Source organism: Sinocyclocheilus grahami, unplaced genomic scaffold (assembly GCF_001515645.1).
Source record: "Sinocyclocheilus grahami isolate Dianchi unplaced genomic scaffold, SAMN03320097.WGS_v1.1 scaffold15.1, whole genome shotgun sequence".
Taxonomy (NCBI): Eukaryota; Metazoa; Chordata; class Actinopteri; order Cypriniformes; family Cyprinidae; genus Sinocyclocheilus; species Sinocyclocheilus grahami.
In genome coordinates, this window is record NW_015505194.1 from 871,375 (window position 1) to 893,551 (window position 22,177).

Genomic DNA, 22,177 nt, shown 5'->3' on the forward strand with positions numbered 1-22,177 from the left:
TTAAATTCCAAGATCCCCCAAAAAAACAAAAAAACTCACGCAGTGACTCTCTGAGACCCATGCAGTCTGTTTCAAGTATTGTGAAAATACAATTTTGGAGCTGAACTCTGCTTTTGCTATAGTTCTGAAATATAATTTGTGGTTATGTGTTCAGTTAAGTTGCCTTTGAATGTATCACTCAGGGTTTGATGACATGGATGACAAACTCCATTGATTCTTGCCGATAATGGGACTGATTGTAGTATGTTAAAGACATGCTTGTGAATGTTATTTTATTTCAATTTCATGACTTCAATTTCAGTCTGTTCTTCACAAAACAACAAAAACACTTTATGCCTTCCAAAAAACTTGCTTACCGATATCGGCTACTTTTATTGTTCTATTACTTTTTTTCTCTTTTTTTATACAACTTAGGGATTTAAAACTGTGATGAAACGAAATGGCAACAAATCTATTATTCCATATTGTGACGTAAAAAAATCTGTCATTTGTTGATTGGATTTTGAGATGTGGGCACTGCATTCAAAAAATGGAGTCAGATGAAACGTTTTTTTACGGGCGAGTTTAAGCAGACCAAATGATTGGAGAAAACCTGCATAATTCACCAGAGAGAAGAGTGGTGTTTCCCCGGAAATTCCAGTTATGACATTCTGATTATTAATTACAAGGTAAAAAAAAAAAAGATCTGTAACATGTATTTACAAAATTGGGTGCATTTTCATTTCAAACCACCATAAGGACATGCTTCACAAAGAACATGTTTTCAAGAAAGTAATACTGTGTTGGAACAGTGGAGAAAGTGACAACATTTATGGTGAACTATTCCTTTAAGATATTACTTATCAGGCATCTGATTATAACCAAATTTGTCACACTAACTCCCTCAACACTGTACTACTGGCTCCCTTAATGATGTACTGGCTAATTCTGTCTACTTGTGTTACCTGAAAGTCTTGTCTCTAATCTACAGCACATTCCAGATAATATGCCCAGATAATGTTGTTTGCATGTCTGAACTACAACTTCTCAAACTGAATCTATATTTGGAAATCCGATAAACTGATATGGGCTCTCGGTGCTTGGAGTGACTTGTTTGAACATGTCTTCTCGCCTGTTGAGCAGCTGTGATGGGGAGCAGTGGCCCTTTAAGAGGCGATCCCACAGGCGGAATCTAGGGGGCAGGTCCCTGTCAGCGGAAGAGGCTACGATTCTCTTCTCGCCCTTCTCCAGTCACTCAGTCCTAAATTGAGCTGGCTTGAGTGCTGACAGACGATTAGAGTAGATAGTCCTTCTGTGCCTTTAGATAGATAGGTGCAGAGAGAGAGAAAGGGCTTTCTGGATTGGAATTATTGCAATGTATCGTTCGTGACACCGAGGCACCGGTGCGCGCTCTAACAAGACAGTCATTAAGCGATAGTTGCGTCTCTAACGTTACCTTTAATTGTTAAAGAGTCTTAGGAATGCGAAGGGACATAGGGGTCAAACTGGCAAATAGCACAAAATGATCAATACAGTATACGAGCACGCGTAGTTTTTTTCCTTGTTATTGTAGTTGTCTTGATCTGACACAGAATGTGCAGTGGCTCTGACAGTTCAGTTCTTTTGTCACTACAGCGACTTTCTGCTTGTGATGGTTGTGTGCAGTGACGTTGTGGCGCTTTGTCCGTGGCTTCTGGCGAAGTGCGCTGGAGAGATATAGTTGTATTACATCAGTGCACCAAGTGACTGGAGTGCGACACAGAGAAGAGAAACGGCTCTGGCTGAATGGTGCGTGTTGAGGTATTGCATTATGCATTCTAATATTATAATGTATACTCGTGCATGTGTGTGTATACACACACACACACACGCTCATATTAATGTACTGGATTTATTTACATTAGGTACAATAGTTGTGCTGTCACAACATTTTGGCTGACAGTTGTGATTTAAGTGCGCAGTGTGTGCAAATACACCTTAAGAAGTTATTTAATTTGGTTTGGAATCACATAAATCAGTTTAGCTAATTAGGCTTTGAAAACGTTGAAAATATAGCTAATATTTGTAGACTTACGTGAATTTTAAACATTACAGATAGGCTATTTGAAATGTTTCTCTTATTGGTGCACTTTGCATTCACGCTGTTGTTTCTCGGAATCCAGCCAGCTATCATATTATTAATATTGAATAATACTGAATATTGTTATGGAATAGCAATATATTTAAGTCCTATATTCTTCAGTGTGGTTTCATATCTCATTCGTGCGGTCATCTCCACTGGAATACGAATAAGTCAGAGTCAGAGTGTGTCATTATGAAAGTGTAACGAGCAAGAAGATGTGCCATCAAGCAAGTGTTAAATTAAAATATAAGCGGAGCACTTTGCGTACAGTATACACGCTAATCTTTGTTTATACCTTCACGTGAGTGTTGGGCGTACCCCGCATTTCCAGAAGCCTTTAATTTTCACTGATTCATTAGACACATCGAAAAATTATACATTTAATTATACTGTTGAAATAGTAGCTTAAATTTGCCTCATTTGGATGGCAAAATGTTAAATTTAAAGTGCATAATCTCTCTCTCGCTTTCTATAATGTAATGTGATACACACACACACACACACACACACACACACATATATATATATAAAATGCACAGTTGCATATAATTTGTATATTGTATTTTTGTCTTTCTGAAACACAGGGAGGGGTGTTAATTATCATTCAGATTTGCACTAGTGGCTCAAGAAGCATTTAAGCACCATTTAGATATTTAGGTGCATTCATGGAATGTGACTGTGACCGCTTCCCACTGCCTGTTTATCATTGATCAAGACTGAGCATCAGAGAAGGCTGGTAGAGGCAATGGCAGAGACAACCCTGGAGCCACTGTCCTCTCTGGAGGTAGCCATCGATCCGGATTTTGAGCCACAGAAACGGCCGAGATCATGCACTTGGCCACTGCCAGAGTCCAGCTCAGCAAAGCCTGCTTCCAACGACACTGACATAATCCCAGAGGAAGAAGATGATGAGGATGACAAAGCTATGGCAATCAGTGCCAACAGTGTGGGTGAAGGAGAGGACAATGGCAGCCCAAGCCTGACTGAGGAACTGCATTCCACTAGCGGTCAGGAGAACACAGGCTCCCCACTTTCTTCTCAGCCCACTTCTGCGACCACGACGAGTCCGGGGGCAAGCGGTCAGAGCAGCCAACAGCAAACTCCCCGGAAGTCATCTTCAAGGAGGAACGCATGGGGCAACCTGTCCTACGCAGACCTTATCACAAAAGCCATAGAGAGCACCCCAGACAAGAGACTGACACTGTCCCAGATCTACGACTGGATGGTCAGAAGCGTCCCATACTTTAAAGACAAAGGCGACACCAACAGTTCAGCTGGTTGGAAGGTAAGCGCTTCACTCGAGCAGTGCTTCCCAACTGCGTTCCTGAAGGCCACCACACACTACACATTTTAGATGTCTCTGCTAATGAGCTGATGAGTTTAATCAGATATGAATCGATATAGAAGGGATATTCTGTCATCATTTACTAACTCTCATGTCATTCCAAGCCTGTATGACTTTCTTTCTTCTTTGGAACAAAAAAGAAGATCTTTTGCAGAATGTTGGTAACCAAACAGATTTGGGTCCCATTGACTTCCATAGCATTTATTTTTGTCCATATTATGGAAGCCAATGAGACCCCAAACCATTTGGTTGCCTACATTCATCAGAATATTTTCTTTTGTGTTTTACAGAAGAAAGAAAGTCATGTAGGTTTGGAATGACATGAGGGAAAGTAATTTTTGGGCAGACTACCACTTTAAGCAGACATCCAACATGTGTACTGTTGGAGGGCCCCTTCAGGAACAAGGATGAGATCCACTGTGCTAAATAATGCATGTCATAAGATGGGCAAGTGTCTCTTTTATTCCGTGCGGCATTTTCATTCTGTATCACAACAAGAAATACACGTTCTGGCATGTTTGGCCACGCTTACTCACTCACACTGAAAACTGGAATGGTTGCAAGGGTTCACGTGCGCATGACTCAACGGTGCAGCAAGCTCAGTGACGTCTCCTATAAACAAACTATTTGGACAATAGCATAAAAATAAACAGCAAATTAGGCATGATCAGTATGGAAAAATTGTGACAAAACAATTTGCTCAAGTTAGTTTAGATGGACTTTGTCTTGTGATAATGCTTAATAGCCACAAATACTATATCATCAGAGCCAAGCCTAAGAAATGTCCATGTATCTAAATGCCTTTATGTTCATATCCATGTAGCACGGCTTACATAAAACTTGGTACGGTAAATGTACCCGCTCTAGAAGCTGCCCAGACTGTTTATGTAGGTGTTGAATGACATTAGGAATTGTGTAACAACTCAGAATGGCACGAACTTCTTCTTAGCAGTCAGCATGCAGGACTGCCTTCAAAGGGAATGTCATGGCCATGGGCCGAAGCCAGCACAAGACATATGGGCCTTTCACTTACAGAGCCAGGGCGGGTTGGGGGAGGGGGTATATGGTGGGGTTGTGGGTGCAAGGTCAAGGGCTGAGTTTGCGGTAGGAGGCCCCACTTGCCTGTCTCACTGGCCGTAAATAGCCATGAATTATAATAGTGAAAGGAGAGTTACTGCCAGGTCTGTGGCAACGGCAAACTATGTGGAATCCAGCTCAGCGTGGAACTGTTTGCACACCGACTCGTCTAGCATTCAGGACCGTGTATGTGCACGATCATGTTTCTCAAACTGCTATGCAAAACATTACCTGTCAGTGAAACTTTTTTTTATGATCAAATACTATAACCACAATTCTAGCATGAGTTTACACAAATAAACACACCTCCCCTGGCCTCTATTAGAACCAGTAGTCTAGTGCCTGCTGCCATTTCTGATATGTGGAAAAATGTCTTAAACATGTTCCACTGCACTTTGCTCATGTGATACCTTGAGCTGTAAATATGACACACATTCCAGCAAACATCTTAAAACTTGGAGCAGATCTGTGTGTACGGAGTGTAGGTGCCGGTTTTAACACAACCTCAGAATATCTCAACATTCCGATAAAACTACTTCACCTAACCCCTTGAAGGATTCTTGAAGGATGAAAACATCAGCATTGAGACCCACCACGACCCTCTGAAGTATTTCAGGTATTGTCAATATTGCATTTTACAGTAAAATGTTTGCAAAACCGGCAAGAAAGGCCAGTTTCCTTGCTAATTAAGAATAGAAAAGGAGTTAAATTAAGAAACAGAAAGAGCAACAAAACATAAGTAGGCCTAAGATGTCTTATCCAGACACAAAAGGCGGCAGTGACCAAGTACAGGTGCAAAAATGATAAGCTGCATCACTATGGCTACCAGGTCACTGGTCCTCTCTGCTTTAATGAGAGGGTTTGGATGACATGTGATCTCATAAAGGCGTTCCTTTGTTTCTGTTGAACATACTGTTGTGACTGCAGGAGAGAGAGAGAGAGAGAGAGAGAGAGAGAGAGTGACTGTTATAGCATAGATGACATTACAGCACCTTCTTCCTACTCTCTGGACTGAATGTTACTGGATAATGCTGTGTCTTTATTTAATGATCTGGTTATACAATCGGGCGGAGTGTGATTGTGATGTCTTGAAAGTTTTTGAAAAGGTTTCTCTTTTGCAGGTGTACAAGTGATGAGATTTTATTGATTTATCATTCATAATGAGCTCCAGCAGAGACAGATCATTCCTCTAGTGCCAAATGATGTACTTTACTCTTAAAATTCAGCCTTTAAATTATTCAGTGCTTCAAGCATTAATTTGGGTAATTTTATACATTTTTAAGAGACATCTCTTGAGGATCTCTCTCACACACACACATGCAGATTTGCCTGCTCACTGCTTTTAATCTTGTAATCTCGTGTCCACCACACACACTCGTCTCTATCCTCTTTGCTATGTTATTACCTTGCGTAACCCTGCTGTTTATCTCACATCTGAAATATAATCAGATTATGTAACTTAAAAAGAACAAGCTACTACTATATTGTGTTGCACCATAATTGTTCCTGGAACACTTAATATGCTGAGCTGCCACACTAGGCCCAATTGAAATCTTTCAGTCACAGTGATGAAAGCGATCCGGTCACCCTCCAGAGGGTCTGTATTCTGCGAATTTCACTCTGCAAAGTTCCAGGATGTAGGTGCACTACTTGAGGTTTTTCCTGTAATCTGTTTATTGTCAAGAGGGAGGGGTAAACAAATACAACATTAATATTATATATGCGCATAATACATGCAAAATTGCACTCCTTTAGTGCTGTACATAATATCTGTATCTCGTCTTGATGAAATGGAATTAGCGACGTATCTTTTCTTCCATATTGTGACGTACATCAGAGAGTAATGGATTATCAAAAAATAAAAAGTGTGGGGTGGGGAGTTTTATGCATGTGCTTTTATCCATCTGTTGTTGATTGGATTTTGAGACGTGGGTGTTGTACCTAAAATTGGAGGCAGGTGAACGCAAGCTTGTCAGAACGGGTTTGAGTGGATGAAATGATTGGAGAAGTCCTGCATATGTTGCCAAACAATAAATAAATAAATGAAACATGCACAGATTAATTGTTCACAATGAGATCTATAATATTAATTTAGAAAAATAGGTAGGGTGAATGTTCATTTCATGCTAACTTCAAAGAATTTAAAAGTGCTGAGAAAATGTGTGGGAGGTGTGTGCAGATATTGCAGTGGCTATGACTGTTAATTCAGGTACAGTCACTGTTTTGTGCTTTTATACATGCCTGGTCATGTTTAGATGCATGAGAGGTCTTGAAGTGAGGGTCACTGGGGTCATAGATGTTTTGCTATGGTTACACTAAAGCATCCACCTTACGTTGAAACACAGAATTAAGCTATTTTCTTGAACGATTATCAATTTAATTGAACGAAGGGGCGCAATAAAACTATTTGTGCTACAAACCAGTGTATTTCTGATTATGATAATTAAAATAATAAATTATCATTAAAATAATATGATAACAAATACAAGTTTCCAATATCATGCAGTATAACAGGCTGTTTTTGCACAGTTTTTTTGTAAGTGGGTGACAGCAGAAGGATTACGTACAGTTAGAAAAATCTGGCTGTGCTGATGATGAAATTTACATCCCGCACACAAGCTTTAAGCACTTGTATTTTATGCTCAACCGGCATCACTTGCTGTAATTCGTACATATGCACCCCCCCCCCCCTCCCCCAGCAGCCTCGTACATATGCACCCCCCCCCCCCTCACCCAGCAGACATTTTCATATTTTAAAACATTTGATTAAAACACAGACTTCCTGATGGGACAGCATCTACAGCAGCATGTCAGAAGCAGATATGCTGCGGTAAAGACATTTGAATGTATTTCTAGTTCAGCCTGTGCTTCTTCCCACCTTTTCCATGCTCCTAATATACCCGCTCAGTTTTCTAAAGGTGTGCTTGCTTGCAGCTCTGACCTGAGGCTTTTGAAATTTTCATTTGTTTTCTTCCCAACCCGTCATTTCCAATTACGTATGTCTGCCCATCACGGTGCAGAAAAATAGTTCCCGTTTAAACTTTAATTAAGTACAATAAAGCTAGATTTCTATGTCAGGAGCTTTTGGCCAGACAAAGCGAGCAGTAATGAAGAGATGTGGCTTTGTAGAGAGTGATTATTGCAGTGAACAGAGGGAAATGACAGTTTTAGGGAAATACATACTCCGTGACAATCTCATATATCAGCCCTTTGAGAGATAACAGAGAAAAACTGTCAGACAGGAGTGGGCGATTATTAGCCTGCTTGTGGTGACGCAGAGGGTCTATTTTGGTGCTCATATGTGGGTATGCATGTGTCGACATTTGTTTAGACAAAAGATTGCATTGATTAACCCAGATTATGGTAGATTGAGTCTGGCAGTTCCTGTGCTTCGATTGTGGAGCAGGTGTTTAAATATGGGTCTGTGATGATGTAAGGCTTTCAAAACCTCCTTGACTAAGCAAATAAATTTTCTGTGACATAACACCAGAGGCCACATGGACGTAGTGAATTTGGTAGTCAAATTTATGTTGGCTTTTGTATCTGACAGAGCCATAACTTAAATCAGTGGAACCCAGGGCAACATTTTTATGGGACCAATAAGTAGGCTATATGACACCTGACACTTAGTCAGAAGTCTAGGTAACTTTACAGAGCTACATGTTTGATCAGATGCCAAGTTGAAGGATTTAATTTATCTTCACATTTGATCCTGTAACTGCAAAAATCACAGAGTAGCTTCCACTGTAAAATCTAATTTGTCCAAAACTATACTGCATAGTTGTTTATTAAACATCAAATTATCTTTGATTGCCTGTAATTGTCACGCTTTGCTGTATTTTTGCATAAAATGCTGAGTTATTTTGAAAACTGGGGGCAAAAAAAGCTAGATTTTTAAAAACACATTTAGAGAAATATCTCTCTTAATTGCTTGTATGTACTATGACATTCTGAGCAGTAAATATATATATATATTTATACTCGTATGTACTTCTGTGGGTACAATTAATTGAACAACAAATTAGTCAGCATCACCGATACTATGTACACTAATGTAATAAAGTTTGGGGTCAGTAAGATGTTTTTTTTTATTAATACATTTATTCAGCAAGAATGCATTCAATTGAAAAGTGACATTTAAAGACATTTACATTTTTACAAGATTTCTATTTTCAAATAAATGCTGAAAATAATCCTGACAAATTGATCACAGTTTCCACAAGACTATTTTGCAGAACACTTAATGAGAAATGTTTCTTGAGCACCAAATCAACATATAAGAATGGTTTCTGAAGGATCATGTGACATTACAGACTGGAGTAACGGCTGCTGAAAATTTAGCATTACCATCAAAGGAATAAATTACATTTTAAAATATATTAAAATAGAAAACAGTTGTTTTTTTAATTGGGGTTGGAGCTAAACTGTGCAGGTCAGTGGCTTTCTAGGATTTCCACCTAAAACTTGTAGGGATTTTTTTCCTCATCATGGTCTTTAGATTGCTCACTAAGTATCTCTTTGTCTGAATGTTTCTCAATCTGAATGTCTCTTTCCAAGAACTGATGTCATAACAGTACAGTTTGTGACACAGCGCCAAACCAACACCTCTTATCAATACAGTGTGTTCTAAATAACAGGCCAATCAGATGTTCTACAGGTGGTGAGGTCATCGGCACATGCCCGTTATCTGTTTTAAGAGTCCATTGCCTTGCACACTATCAGCGGAGGCTTATCTCTTTTCACTGCACCTTCAGTGTTTACACACCTGTCTTTAACCTGCCCTGGGGTCAGCTCTGGTGATATGGATGTCAGTGGAGGCCAGTGGATCAAGCTGATTGGGGCCGAAGCTCTGACTTAGCAGGTTCCAGCTGCTGGACACATAAGCAGTTTGTTATCAGCCAGCTCAGTCAGAGTGAGGAAGCAGTATATCAGGAACATTTTGGGCTAAAGTAATGTGGCACATGCCTTTTGGCACAAATTTGAAGGCAGCTGCTCTAATCTCTAACACTGCCTGCATTTTTAGTTAGATTTGCTTAGTTTTGTTCCATTTACCTTTGTCTGCCCTCCTCCCCCATCCCTCTCTCTCTATACTTCTATTTGTGCTGCAGTGTTTATGGGGGCATGAAATCGCTCTACAGCTCCTGGGTATCTCGTGTACGTCTTCCTCGCTGCTCTCACTGTTTGTCTGTGTTTGTCTGCATTTGTTCTTCCTTTGCATTGCACATTCTCAAAAAAGTCATGTGATGCCAGTCAATCCCTCTCTGTAAAAAAATGACTGTAAGATTTAACCTCGTCAGTCTACAGTAGGTCCAATACACTATAAATGTTATGGATGGTAGGAGAAACTGATTCACTGATACATTGTGATTCTTCTGAAACAATTTTGGATTGGTCTACAAAAATTGTAATAAAGATTTGAAATGAATTATTAATCATTTTGTTGATTGTATATTTAATAATTTACACATTCACAAATGAATCACAATGCATCACACATTTGAAATTTGACACACAGTGACTGACAACAGTCACTCTGATGTGGCAGACATGCAGCATTTTAGTTGAGCTTTTAAGGTGAATCTTTACACAGAATTAGTTCCCAAGAATAATTTTGGAATCTCACTGTTACTACCTGATAAAGGGTGTTCTGATCAAAGGAAAATGCTGTTACAAGTTTGCATTGACTTAAGGGTGAATAAATGATGACAACATTTTCCTATTTGGTTGAATCTTCTCTTTCTAAGCACAGCAGCAACAAAGTGGTTAAAGGGGTTGAGAGGGTGATAAATGGTCAAACAAAATGATGATGTTCTTGGCACAAAAATGTACAGTACTAATAAACTTTATATAAAATAACGTATGATTTGATTAAAGAAGTTGCTACACTATCTTTCAAAAGTTTGACGACAAGATTTTTTAAAACAAATTAATACTTCAATAAATGATCAAACACAGTGAAGGTAAAGACATCTATAATATTAGAAATGATTTCTATTTCAAATAAATGCTGTTTTCAAGAACTTAGAATCCTGAAAAAAAATCTAGCATGGTTTCCAAAAAAATATTAAGCAGCACACCTGTTTTCAACTGATGACAATAATAAGAAATGTGTCTTGATCACCAAATCAGCATATCGCAACACTGAAAATCCATTTTTGGCATCACAGGAATAAATTGCATTTTAAAATATATTAAAATAGACAACAGTTATTTTAAATTGTAATAAAATTTCACAATTTTACTATTTTCACTGTATTTTTGATCAAATACATGCAGCCTTGGTGAGCTTAAGAGACAAAAACATTTAAAAAAATCTTACTGACCCCAAACTTTTGAACTGAAGTGCATAGTAATAGTTTGCTTCAATGGCATGGTGGGTCACAGTGTTTAATGAGCAAACATGCTCCTCATTGATTGCACTCGCAAACAGTCACGCTCTCTGAATCCCGCAAACCAAGCATGCAGGGTTCACAGAGTTTACACATTCTGCAGTATATTCATATACCCTCTACGACACCTCCTTTGTTTTTAAGGAGTAGATATGAGGCCCTGAGCCTGTTTCTCCTTGTTTCTCTCCTTCCCGTAGTGAGTGTTGATGCTTTTGACATGCACACAAGCAAATGGACACAGACATACACACACACCCCTTTTCTGGGAACAGTATGCATTTCCTTGCTCATATGCTTCAAAGATAGAGCTTTTCTTTTATGTGTGGATGAAAGCATGTCCGCATGAGTGACCATATGCAGTAATGTACCTCCCACATTGCAGCCTATTTGTATACTGTATGTGTGTGTGTGTGTATTTATATACACACAATTATTATTATTATCACTGAAAGGAGCCACTAAACTTGTCTGTGTCTGTGGTTCTACAGTGTCCTTCTCTGTTTCTGATTTTTATTTCTCTCTGTGTAGAGGCCCAATAAGGGTTACATGGGGTACCAGAAAAAGGGGCCCCTCGCCTTCTCTCTCTTCCTTCTTTTTTTAAATCTAAGTTTGCCTCCTTCTCTTTCTCTCATATTACTGTGAACGGGTGGGTGTGGGGTGCGAGGTTACACTCTCCTGTGTTGTGTATAGACCTTGAGGGAAACATACAGTATCAACGTTGTTTGAATACAAACAGCTCATTATACAACACTGTATGAAAGCTGTGTATGGAGAGATCCCAGTCTGCTGAAACACTGGCATTGTAGAGGATATACAGTTGCACATATGAGTGGTTTATGTTTGCTTCTCGCTGAATGTTGTGTGTTTATTTCCATAGGTCCAAGAGAGAATAAAATAACCACACTGATTGTGGTACTTGGATGCAGTAAAACCGTACAATAACAACTCTGGTCGCTGTGGTGTTGTAGTGTAAAAAGCAGTGGGTTTTGTCAAGGTTCGGTATTTGTAAAGTGAAGTACAATGTCTTAAAATCTTGGAAAAAACAATACTAAAATGATTTTTAATTAATGTGAAGTCGTACACTACCCACATTGTGCACTCTTTCCATTAAAGCTACATTAAAAAAGAAAGGGAAAAGCAAACAGAGAAGTAGAGACAGACGGATAGATAGAGATTGGCCCATTGGGAGAGGATTGCTGATGATCTAGCTGGGAATGACATCAGCTCTCAAGTGAAAGGGCTTTTTGACTGATTGATTTGCACATATGCGAGTGAGAATTTGACGCTGATGTGTGTTAGCGTTCGCAATATCAGTGCCAAACATGATAGTGTGTGCATTATTGGTCTGAGTGGTTGGTCTAAAGTCGTTGCCTTTCCCCACAGATTTTCTTCCCTCTCAGTGCTGCTTGGTAAATATGGGTTAGTGTGCCTTTCCTGTCTCTCCTCTCCCCACTTCTTCCCCCTGTTTGTTTTACTTTTCCTTTTCTTCCACCCAGCGTTTTGCTCCCTTCTATTTTTTTCCCCTCTTCCTGCAGCTGTGCAGTGGGATCCAAGGATTTTCCAGGAGAACACAAAGGCTTGGAACAGCCAGGCTTTCTGACATGCAGTGTTATGCTGAGTTGTAGTGTTCATCTGAATACGCTTTCAACCTCTGGTTAATATCTTATTGTTATTTTGACTTTATTGGTTTTTATAGGCATGTTGTGTACAGTATGCGTAGTAAAGACAATTTCTCAGTGGTGTGATGTGCAGTGTGAGGATTAGTCTCTAAACTTGAGGCTTAGTCAGGTGGCTGGTCATATGAGCTGACTTAGTGTGCAATGTATGTATGTATACATACAGTGTGTGCGTAGAGAGCGAGTGGAGATTAAACTAAGGATCACAGTGTAATCTACTGTGTGGTTACATCAGCTTCACTATCACACCATGCATCACACCAGATTGCTTAGTGAAGAGAGAAATTACACCACGAAAAAGAAAAACAGATGGAGAGAGTCAGGGGAAGAGTAAAGGCAGATAAAAACAGCCAAGATAAATATAAGGATGAAGAAAGAGCTTTGATTTTCTACCAGTTGCTGGCCAGGATGAGTCTTTGAGGATGTCAGGAGGATGACAGTGTTTTCCAACCTTTTTATCTTATGTATTCTGACAGCCTCCTGTAAGAATACATAAACGAAAAAGAATAGAAAGAAGAGAAAAGAAACAAAACATTTTAATGATTTAAAAATGTATGATCTTGCACACACAGTTCACTTACACTTAAAACAATTAGTTATTTTAATTTGTTAAATATACTTTAGACTTTTACATTATTACAAAAAACTTCCATTTTCAAATAAATTCTGTTATTTTAAACTTTATATTAATCCAAGAATCCTGAACAGAATATCATGGTTTCCACAAAAATAAATAAAATTAGGTATCACAACTGTTTTCAACTTTTACAATAATAAAAGTTTTATTAACATATTAGAATTATTTCTGAAGGGTCATGTGACACTGAAGACTGGAGTAAGGAATAAATTACATTTAAAAAATATTGTAGAAATTGAACACGGTAATAATATGTAACAATAGTGTCATTCACTTCAATTTATAATCTTGCACACAAGATATTTATTTATTTGCTTTTTTAGGCTAAACATCTGATTTATCAAGATTATTATTTACATTTATAAAATATACTTAAATTAAAAATAAAATAAATATTTGTAATAAAATAAATGTAAATATTTAAAATATATTTTCTGGTGTGTTTGTTTTCATGTACCTTTTCCAAGTAGTCCTTTGGTTGGGAATCGCTGCTCTTTTATATGACCTCCTGATGACCCTGTTTTAGTTTTTGTTGAATGTTTGCGGGTGCGTGTAAGTTTATCCAGGAGTTCATGTTTCTTTGTGTGTGTTAGGGTACACGGAGTGTATATTTGATTGGCCAACACTACCCTCTTCATGGTCCACTGAGGTTTCTTCTTAGTGTTGAACAGGCAAATTTAACATCAGTCAGGTACCCCGTCATTTACACATATAATTTCCATTCTTGGTGAGCAGATTTCTTTTTTCTTTTTTGCTTTGTTATTGGCTTACTTGCACTCCTCCCCGTCTGCGATTGGCTGGAAAGTTCAGTGGGGCACTCAATCAGCGCAGTGAAAGCATATGTAGGTCAGTGTGTAGCTGTGCTGCATGGTGTGTTCATGTGTGTGTGTGTGTGTACCGTGCAGTCGCGTACTCTGGCAGTCCTCCAGCTCTCTCTTTCAGAGTTAGAGAAAAGGGCGGAGGGGGAGGGAGTGAAGGAGAGGACAGAAGGAGGAGTAGACTGTGAGCCCTTTTCTATGCAGTATGTGCATTAACGGCACTAAACGCATAAGTGTTTAGTCTCAGATTGGTGACAAACATTTGGAACAACTTTTCTGAATGTAAAGCCAAACAGATTTGCACTTCGTGGCCACAGATACTCTTTTAATCTTGTAAAATGAATATTGTTTCCATAGAAGATGTCAACAATGGCTGATTACTATGACACAACCTCTGAACCAACTTTGCCCAAACCACTACATAAAAATACACAAGGATGCAAGCATCAATCGGTCTCATTTAGTGGTTCTTGCTCTTTTTAAATTAGATGTACCACTGGCAACCTAAACAGACCTTGGAAAGCTGTGGTGTTTTCGAAGGAAGTGGATTTACAGTGAAAATGAGAGTGATGCCAGGGAATGAGGGGAGAAGCAGGCTTTGAGTGTTGTCCAAAACTATACTTCTGAATTTGTCTTTAACAACTGTGCCCTGAAAGTGCCCCATGCACTTCTAAAGCACTTCCCTCTGGCACGGCCAGGAATTTAGCTCGAGTCCCTAAGGCGTGCTACAAAAAGCACCGAAAGTCTGTTGAGCTGCTAAGCTTACCCACAGTGAATAACTATCCCATCTAAAAAGCTCCCACTGCACACACACGTGCTAGGCAACCTGGCACAGGCAAAAACATCAACTCTCTTGTATCTCCAGACGCTGGATGTCTAGACAGAGATGGTGAGTGTCTCCGTCTGTGCATTTTTACAGTGAACCAGCTCGCACACACTTAAACATGCGCACAAACCCAAATACAAAATTACTAAAAGCCTAGTGGGCACAATCTACACTTCAATGAATTATGAATCACTGTTGTTGGGCAGATTGAATGCACAAGGTACTTACCCAGATTTCATACAGCCCACATGCAAAGCTCAACAGTCTGTCTAGACACACACTTTTAGCAGAAATATGTGATTACTTTTTACACACTATATACAGGCTACCTTGCCTTACTGAATACAGAATCTAGCTGTCTTTTGTCTGTCTGTCTGTCCTAGGCATCCATCCATCTTTTTTTTAATTTTTTTTGTTTTAAACGGCAGTCAGGAACTTATAACCTTTGTGGCAGAAAATCCAGTGTTTACACAGGAGTTTTGTTGACACCTTGAAACACAAGTAGAGAGTAAAAAAAAAAAAATCATCAGCTGACAGCCACACCTTAAGAGTACACACGCATTATTCAGTTATTTTGGACTCTGTAAGCAGATGGGTGAAGAGGAACCCAAGAGTAAACATCCTTCACACCTCTAGGTTTTTTGTCTCGTCTCGTGATCTGACAGCTACTTCTGCATGTCTGCAAATAAAAATAGAACATAACCTTACTTCTCTTTTCTGATGACTATTTAAATCAACAGATTATGGCCTAAGTCACTGCTGTGGGTGAATGCATTAGCATTTTTGATGCAAGGAAAGCAAAGCTATTTTTAAAGACATATGCATGAGCAGGCTTGTAACAACTGTGCACTGCTTCTATTATGTCATTTGTGTCAGAGGTCAGTTTAAATCCATTTAGGACATTTAATAAATATAGGTATTTTTATTTCAGGGAGGATGGAGATGGTTGAGTAGAAGTGTGTGTGTGTGTGTGTGTGCGCATGGGTGTACATGTACAGTATATGTCAGAAGGACGGCTGCTATTCAGGTTTTTCAAGTTGTATCAGAGCTGTGCTCTCCAGTCCTCAACTGAAGAACAGCACTTTTTGCCCCTCCTACCCCCCTTTCTCTCTACGTTTCTGGAGGGATTACTGCGCAGACCTCTTTCAAAAGTGGTTTCATGGTGAGATTGAGCCTCTGGATTGGCACCCTGCTCGTGTATCAGTGTTCTTTAGTGGATGGAAACCAGTGCTATGTGCTCACTCACGTATGTCTTGATTATATGGAGTTCCAAAGCTTTCTTTTAATTCTAGAGAGAGGCCCAGTTCAACTATGAGTGTGCGTGTGTAATGATTCTGGAGGGAGTTCAATTTGCTGGAGAGTGTGTGAATGCGTTGGAGCCGTGCCAGAAAGTTCAGTGCAGTAGATGAGTTGTTACTGGAAGGCTTTTGTTCTGGGTTCCACTAGAGAAAAGCCCTTTATAAGAGTCAGCCAGTCAAAATGGCAGAAGGGAGAAAGGAGGGGGGAAAAAACTAGGGATACACCGAAATGAAAATTTTTGGCCTAAGCCGAAACCGAACAAAATTAAACACTGGGCCGAATACCGAACACGGAGCTTTTTCCCCCATGTATTTTGCCAAAAAAAAATTTCACCATTGCATAAATTAAAAAGCCAAAATGTGCTTTTTACTGTTTTGTCTTGCTTTTCAAAGAAAAAAAAAATCAATTACAAAACAACAATTTAAAAATATTTAACACTGAACATTTTTAACATTCTAGCAGACACTATACCAACAAAGCACAATTTAACTTTTAAATTAATAAGTTAGTAAAATAATAATTTTTGGCCATCAAACCCCCTTCTTGAATCAGGCATGTATTTTTATGTATTTATTTTTTACTGTACAATTAAAAGCAGCCTTGCTGAGAAGAGACTTCTTTTAAAACATTAGAAAATATTACAGATCCTAATTTGAACACTATGTGTGAATGTTATTATACATGTATTAAAACAGAGCTGTTGTAAATTATTATTATCATTATTATTGTCTTACTTTTTATTTTATTTTACAGAACAACAGTAAAATTACAATACTAACATTTATGAATGTTGATAGGAGTTCTTGCTTTTTCTCAACTTTTATTTTGGCGGAATTGGCAGGAAGACCTCAATGCTTATTTTTGTTGGCAACAGATTTATAAATGAGTCTCATTACGAATACGTTGTACGTATCGCATTGTCACATGCCTTGTAAAAATTCATAAAAATGTGACTGAGCAACAGACGACTGTATCAGCGCAGATTTTCCCTTTGAACCCTGGTTAACAAGCAGATCTGCTGCGAGTTCGTGCAGTGCTGTCAGAATACATGCAATGCGTGTGTGTATTAGAAAACATAGCGTTCTGCAGTTTATTTACTAATTGTTTAAGGCCATTTCGCAATTTCAATCATCATACAGTAACCAGCAACAATCACCCCTTCCTCTTCTCATTGAAGACATGCGATGCAGTCCTAAACAGTCTCTTGCTGTCGGTGCTTGTAATGATTTTTGCGTCTTTCTCTGACAGTTTAAATGCTTCCACACTGCTGACGTGTGTGCTGCATAATAAAGAGTGCGCGCCTTACACTCTGCGCTGGTTGCTATTTGATCGCGTCATATCATTGTTCGGTACAATTTATTCTGTCTTTTTGCTTATTCGGCTTTTTTTGCTATTTTCAGCCGAATAATTTCGGTTGCTGAACATTCGGTGCATCCCTAAAAAAAAACAAATGTCCTACTTGTGAGACTGATCTATTATAGAGGACTTCACTAACAGCCTTCAAGAGATACCACTGCCATGGAGATATGCGTTCCAGTCCATAATAAGCTGAATTTACCTGATGCGGCCTTCTAGGTGGCTTGCCTTGGAATCTCAGGGCTAATTATGCCCCTAGACATCATAATTCAGACCTGTGTTTTAACACAACACATGCATATCACAGTAAACAGATTATACAATATATATGGTTAAAATAAAAAAGTGGACATTTAAGTGAACTTAAGTAGCACTTTAAAACAGGCTACAAGGGGCATGATTGATTAAAAATATTATTACTACAACTAATAGTATGAATAATGTTAATAACAGTAAATAGTATTATTATTATATTTTTAATAATGCCCCTGACCCATATTTAATTCCATAAAAATTTGTTTTTTATCTGCAATATTGATAATATGTGATTATTTGCAAATAGTGTAGTTACTTAGACCAGACTGGTCCCAAGGTGATATTTATTATGACATAAATGCCCAGATACTTTTTAAGGCCAATGCACATAGTGTATATGAGGTCTGGAACAGGAAATAGTTGGAGAAAGAGCTCTTGATGGTTGTGAAAGTGAGGTCTATGAGCAAGACCAGACCTGGGACATAGTAATGAAGTTAAGGGCAAAGGTCTGTAGGATGTTCTCCTGATGTCACTCAACAGCTAAGTGGATATGACTCCTACGTCAAAACCTATTCTTATTACCCACACCTGTAAAACTGTGATTATTTACACATGTACAGTAGACTGCTGCCAGGAAGGTCTAGAATACCTAGTGTGAGCTATCAATTTGCATTCCCATTTAGGGAAAAAGATAATAAAATATATATATTCTGTCAGAATACTTGACTATTTTTGCATGGCTGTGAGAGTAGAAATGCTTTTTGCAGGCAGATTGTGTAGTTACAACATCTACCAGACGGGGTTAAGTGGAGCACGCTAACCAGGCAAATCTTGACCCCTTGAATACAGTGCAAGGGATTGTCATATATCTCTGTGAAAAGAAAGTGTGAGAGCGAGAGAGAAAGTGTGGAGGGGGAGGGGGAAAATCAATAGACAGACACAGCTCACAGGACATGTCCGTGTGGTGCATTTCAGTATGTGTCGTCATGATGGGGAGCTGCAGCATTAGTGAGCATGTGCTTAAGCCTGGTGTGCTTCAGAGAACCAGAACAAAGAGACATGAGGAAAGAAAGGGAGGTGAGCGAATAAGTGACAGATCGAAGCCTCCTAAGCCAGTTACACAGAGAGGGGACTGTGCTGTTAAAACCAGCCGTGTCCCAGACACACAGCCACCGACCGAGCACAAGAAAACATGCTCTTGTTAGTTTGTTTTTGTTTATTGAGTTGTTGTTGGGGTTTTTGTTCAACTCAACTAGTGTGTGATTGGCTTGGGGGAAAAAAGTTTTTCTTTTAGCCTTTTCTGGTTACAGTGTATTCTAGATGAGAACGCAAATGAGTAAATGAAAAACACAGAGGCGGAGAGGTGGATGTTATGCATATTCTTGCACGTCTCAATATTTCTATGTTTAGAACTATAATCTCCTATTTATCCAAACACACGTACGCAGCCAAAGTGACCCCATCCTTAATCATCTAATCAGTCTGGTTTATTTTGAAGGAAGACATTAGCAGGCACTGCTCTTGGCTCTTTTTAATATTATGGAGGTCAGCAATTTTTGGTTTATGTCAAGGTGGTCTAGATAGCAGTCACCAATCTAGTGGTGTGGATTCATCATCATGCAGACATAAATGTTTTAGTTACTGATGCACTCTAAAAATGCTTTATTTACAGTCAGCAATGATTCATTTATCTGAAAGCAAAAGTGCCCAATAAAATAGGGTTACTGAGATTAAAAAAAAAAGAATAATATTCAGCCGGTCATGTGATATTAACATGGTGGCCCCCCTGTGGCAACCTATAGAATAAAACAGATTTTATTAGGATTAATGATATGATTACATGATTTTAAAATATATTTTTAAGTACTCTTTCTTTTTGTGTAAATCTTTTTGAAAATAAATTAAAATGTAGTTTTCATTTACTCAGCGTTATGTTGTTCCAAACCTGTATGACTTTCAATCTTCAGTGGAACACAAAAGAAAATATTTTGAAAATATTTGTGTGTGTCTATATATATATATATATATATATATATATAAAACGTTTCATTTTATTATTATTTTATTTTATTTTTGTCCATAGATTTTTCAGTAACCAATAACTTTCATTGTATAGACAAAAACTGTTTGACAAAAAATAGAATTTTTAGGTGCACTATCACTTTAATGATAAAAAATTACTTACTACAGCAATCTAGATTAACTCTTCATGCTACAGAGTGTACGCAGAGAACATTAATTTGTCACCTTATCTGAAGCCACATCAACCAATGATATCGTCTTTCTCTTTTTCCCTCTACTGTATCTCCCTCAAACACATGCATGCATAACCAGAACAGTGTGCTGTAAAAGTGCAAGCACAGCAAAATACCGAACTGGAAAAAGAGCCAGAGGAGTGGATTCCTACATTATTTAGATATTTAGTAAACCTCCCATGAGATTATCAGCTGCTGACTGCGTGCATGTGTGATATAACTTAGAAGTAGGTCGTAGTAGCATTTTGTTTAAAGTCCGAGCATTAGTATCCAGATTTGTGTGTGATACAATGTGCACGTGCATGCATGTGCAAACAACGAGTGTATTTTTGTTTGTGTGTGTCACATCAGCAGAAACAGGAAATCATGCGGCCCAAAAGTCAAGGCAGCAGGAACTAGGGGAGGGGGGGTGAGAATGGCTGGTACAGCAGAAAACCCTGTGACACACTCTCTGCTCTAACGTCACTTTCTTTGTCTCTTTTTTAGGTCCGTTGAGACCCTCGTGAATTAGACGTCCATGTGGTGCAGGCATTACTGTAAATGATCGTCATACAGTGATATTCACTAGTGTTGCATGTAGAGGTGTGATAAAGACGTGCTGCTTTGTTGTTATCTAGTTTTTGCAGGAAAATATGTGTGGGGTGCTGGCTCTTCATACTCTGCCGTAATATGTAAAATGTGAGTTTTTACACATATTTCCACACAGGCACACGTGCACACACAGTAGTTTAGCTACTGGTCAGTAGATAAAGGCTGGGGGTCAGTTTTAATAGTACCTGTGGTGATGTTTAGTGGGTTAAAGGTTGAGCTCAGGGCAGCCATGTTTGCTCAGAAAACACCTAAACTGTATCTGAAATCGCTCTCTATTCCGGCAACTCTGTAGTGAATTTTGAGTGAACAATTTCATTTTCTATACAGTTGTAAATATAATAATAATACATTTATTTAGTATAGCGCCTTTAAAAATTACTTTCTCAAAGCGCTTTACAACACAAACAAGCACAACATTGAAAATTAAAACACAAAATACAGAGCAACACACCGGAGGAAAAAAAACTGGAATAACACTTAATAAATGAACAAGAAACTAAAAACAAAATGAATCAAGTAAAAGCAATCCTGAAGTAAAAAGTTTTAAAAGTTATATACATATTTTATATAAATAATGCACTCAGATTTATGGTAAACAACCAATGTACATTCACTGTGCCGCATTTCAAATCCAAAGCAAGGAGACTTTCTGTAAAATCTGTTTAATAAATCAATAAATAAAACCAGTCATTTATTTTTGTAAATATAAAATGATCATTATTTTGGTAATTTAATAAAATTTTCTTTTTTGGATTAAATTCCTAAGGTAAACATTATTGTTTACTGATAAGATTATATGAAAAATAAATAAAGGATAAAAAATAAAAAAATAAAATCAATCAATCAATAAAACCAGATTTAGTCATTTATTTTTTATAAATATTGAATAATCATTATTTGGTAATTTAATTTACTTTTTTGGATTAAATTGCTAAAGTAAACATTATTGTTTACTCATAAAATTAAATTAAGAATAAATAAAAGATAACAAATAAAATAAAGCAATAGAAAATTATAATTAATTTACTTATTCATATTTTCAGTAACACCAGTACTAGTGGTGGACAATATTACAAAAATTTGGTGTAATTATATAGGATTTAAATAATGGCGAGTGAGAGAGAGAGAAATAAATATTTCACCAATGAAAGGTACTTCATGTTTTAAAAGGAGAGACACAAACCAAAAGATAAAATTTTATTGGATGTGTCACATTTAAAGCTGTTGTAAAACAGCCAATAATCATATTGTGACTGCACAGAATTCTATAATAATGTGCAGGTTGTGATGTTGCTTAACAACACCCCTTAATAAGGGCTTTGTCATCTTGACTTATTTGGGACTCATCCTGCTCTGTATTTTTGCATTGCGCCATGTTTCTTACTCTCACTCATGTGTAAATAATGTAAAACAGGCCTGCCCAATGAATAGTGAATGAGTGAGTGATTTCGGACAAAGCATTAGTGAGCTTTGATTGCTAATTACCCGGTCTTAAACAACAATCCACTTCAACACCAATTCATGAAATTCATGTAGGCATACAATGAAATTG

The 22,177-nt window shown here is 38.0% G+C and overlaps 1 protein-coding gene across 2 annotated transcripts in view; it reads left to right on the top strand.

The window, feature by feature from the left end:
• Positions 1 to 1,208: 1,208 nt before the first annotated feature.
• LOC107601425 (forkhead box protein O3-like) overlaps positions 1,209 to 22,177 on the top strand; it is a 29,158-nt gene continuing 8,189 nt past the window's right edge. Inside the window, exons 1-2 of one of the 2 annotated variants that reach the window (XM_016293594.1) lie at positions 1,209 to 1,779; positions 2,686 to 3,386. In XM_016293594.1, coding sequence (XP_016149080.1) covers positions 2,847 to 3,386 — 540 coding nt within the window. In that variant the 5' untranslated portion in view covers positions 1,209 to 1,779; positions 2,686 to 2,846. The remainder of the gene's footprint in view (positions 1,780 to 2,685; positions 3,387 to 22,177) is intronic. The other variant, XM_016293604.1, reaches the window with a different exon arrangement.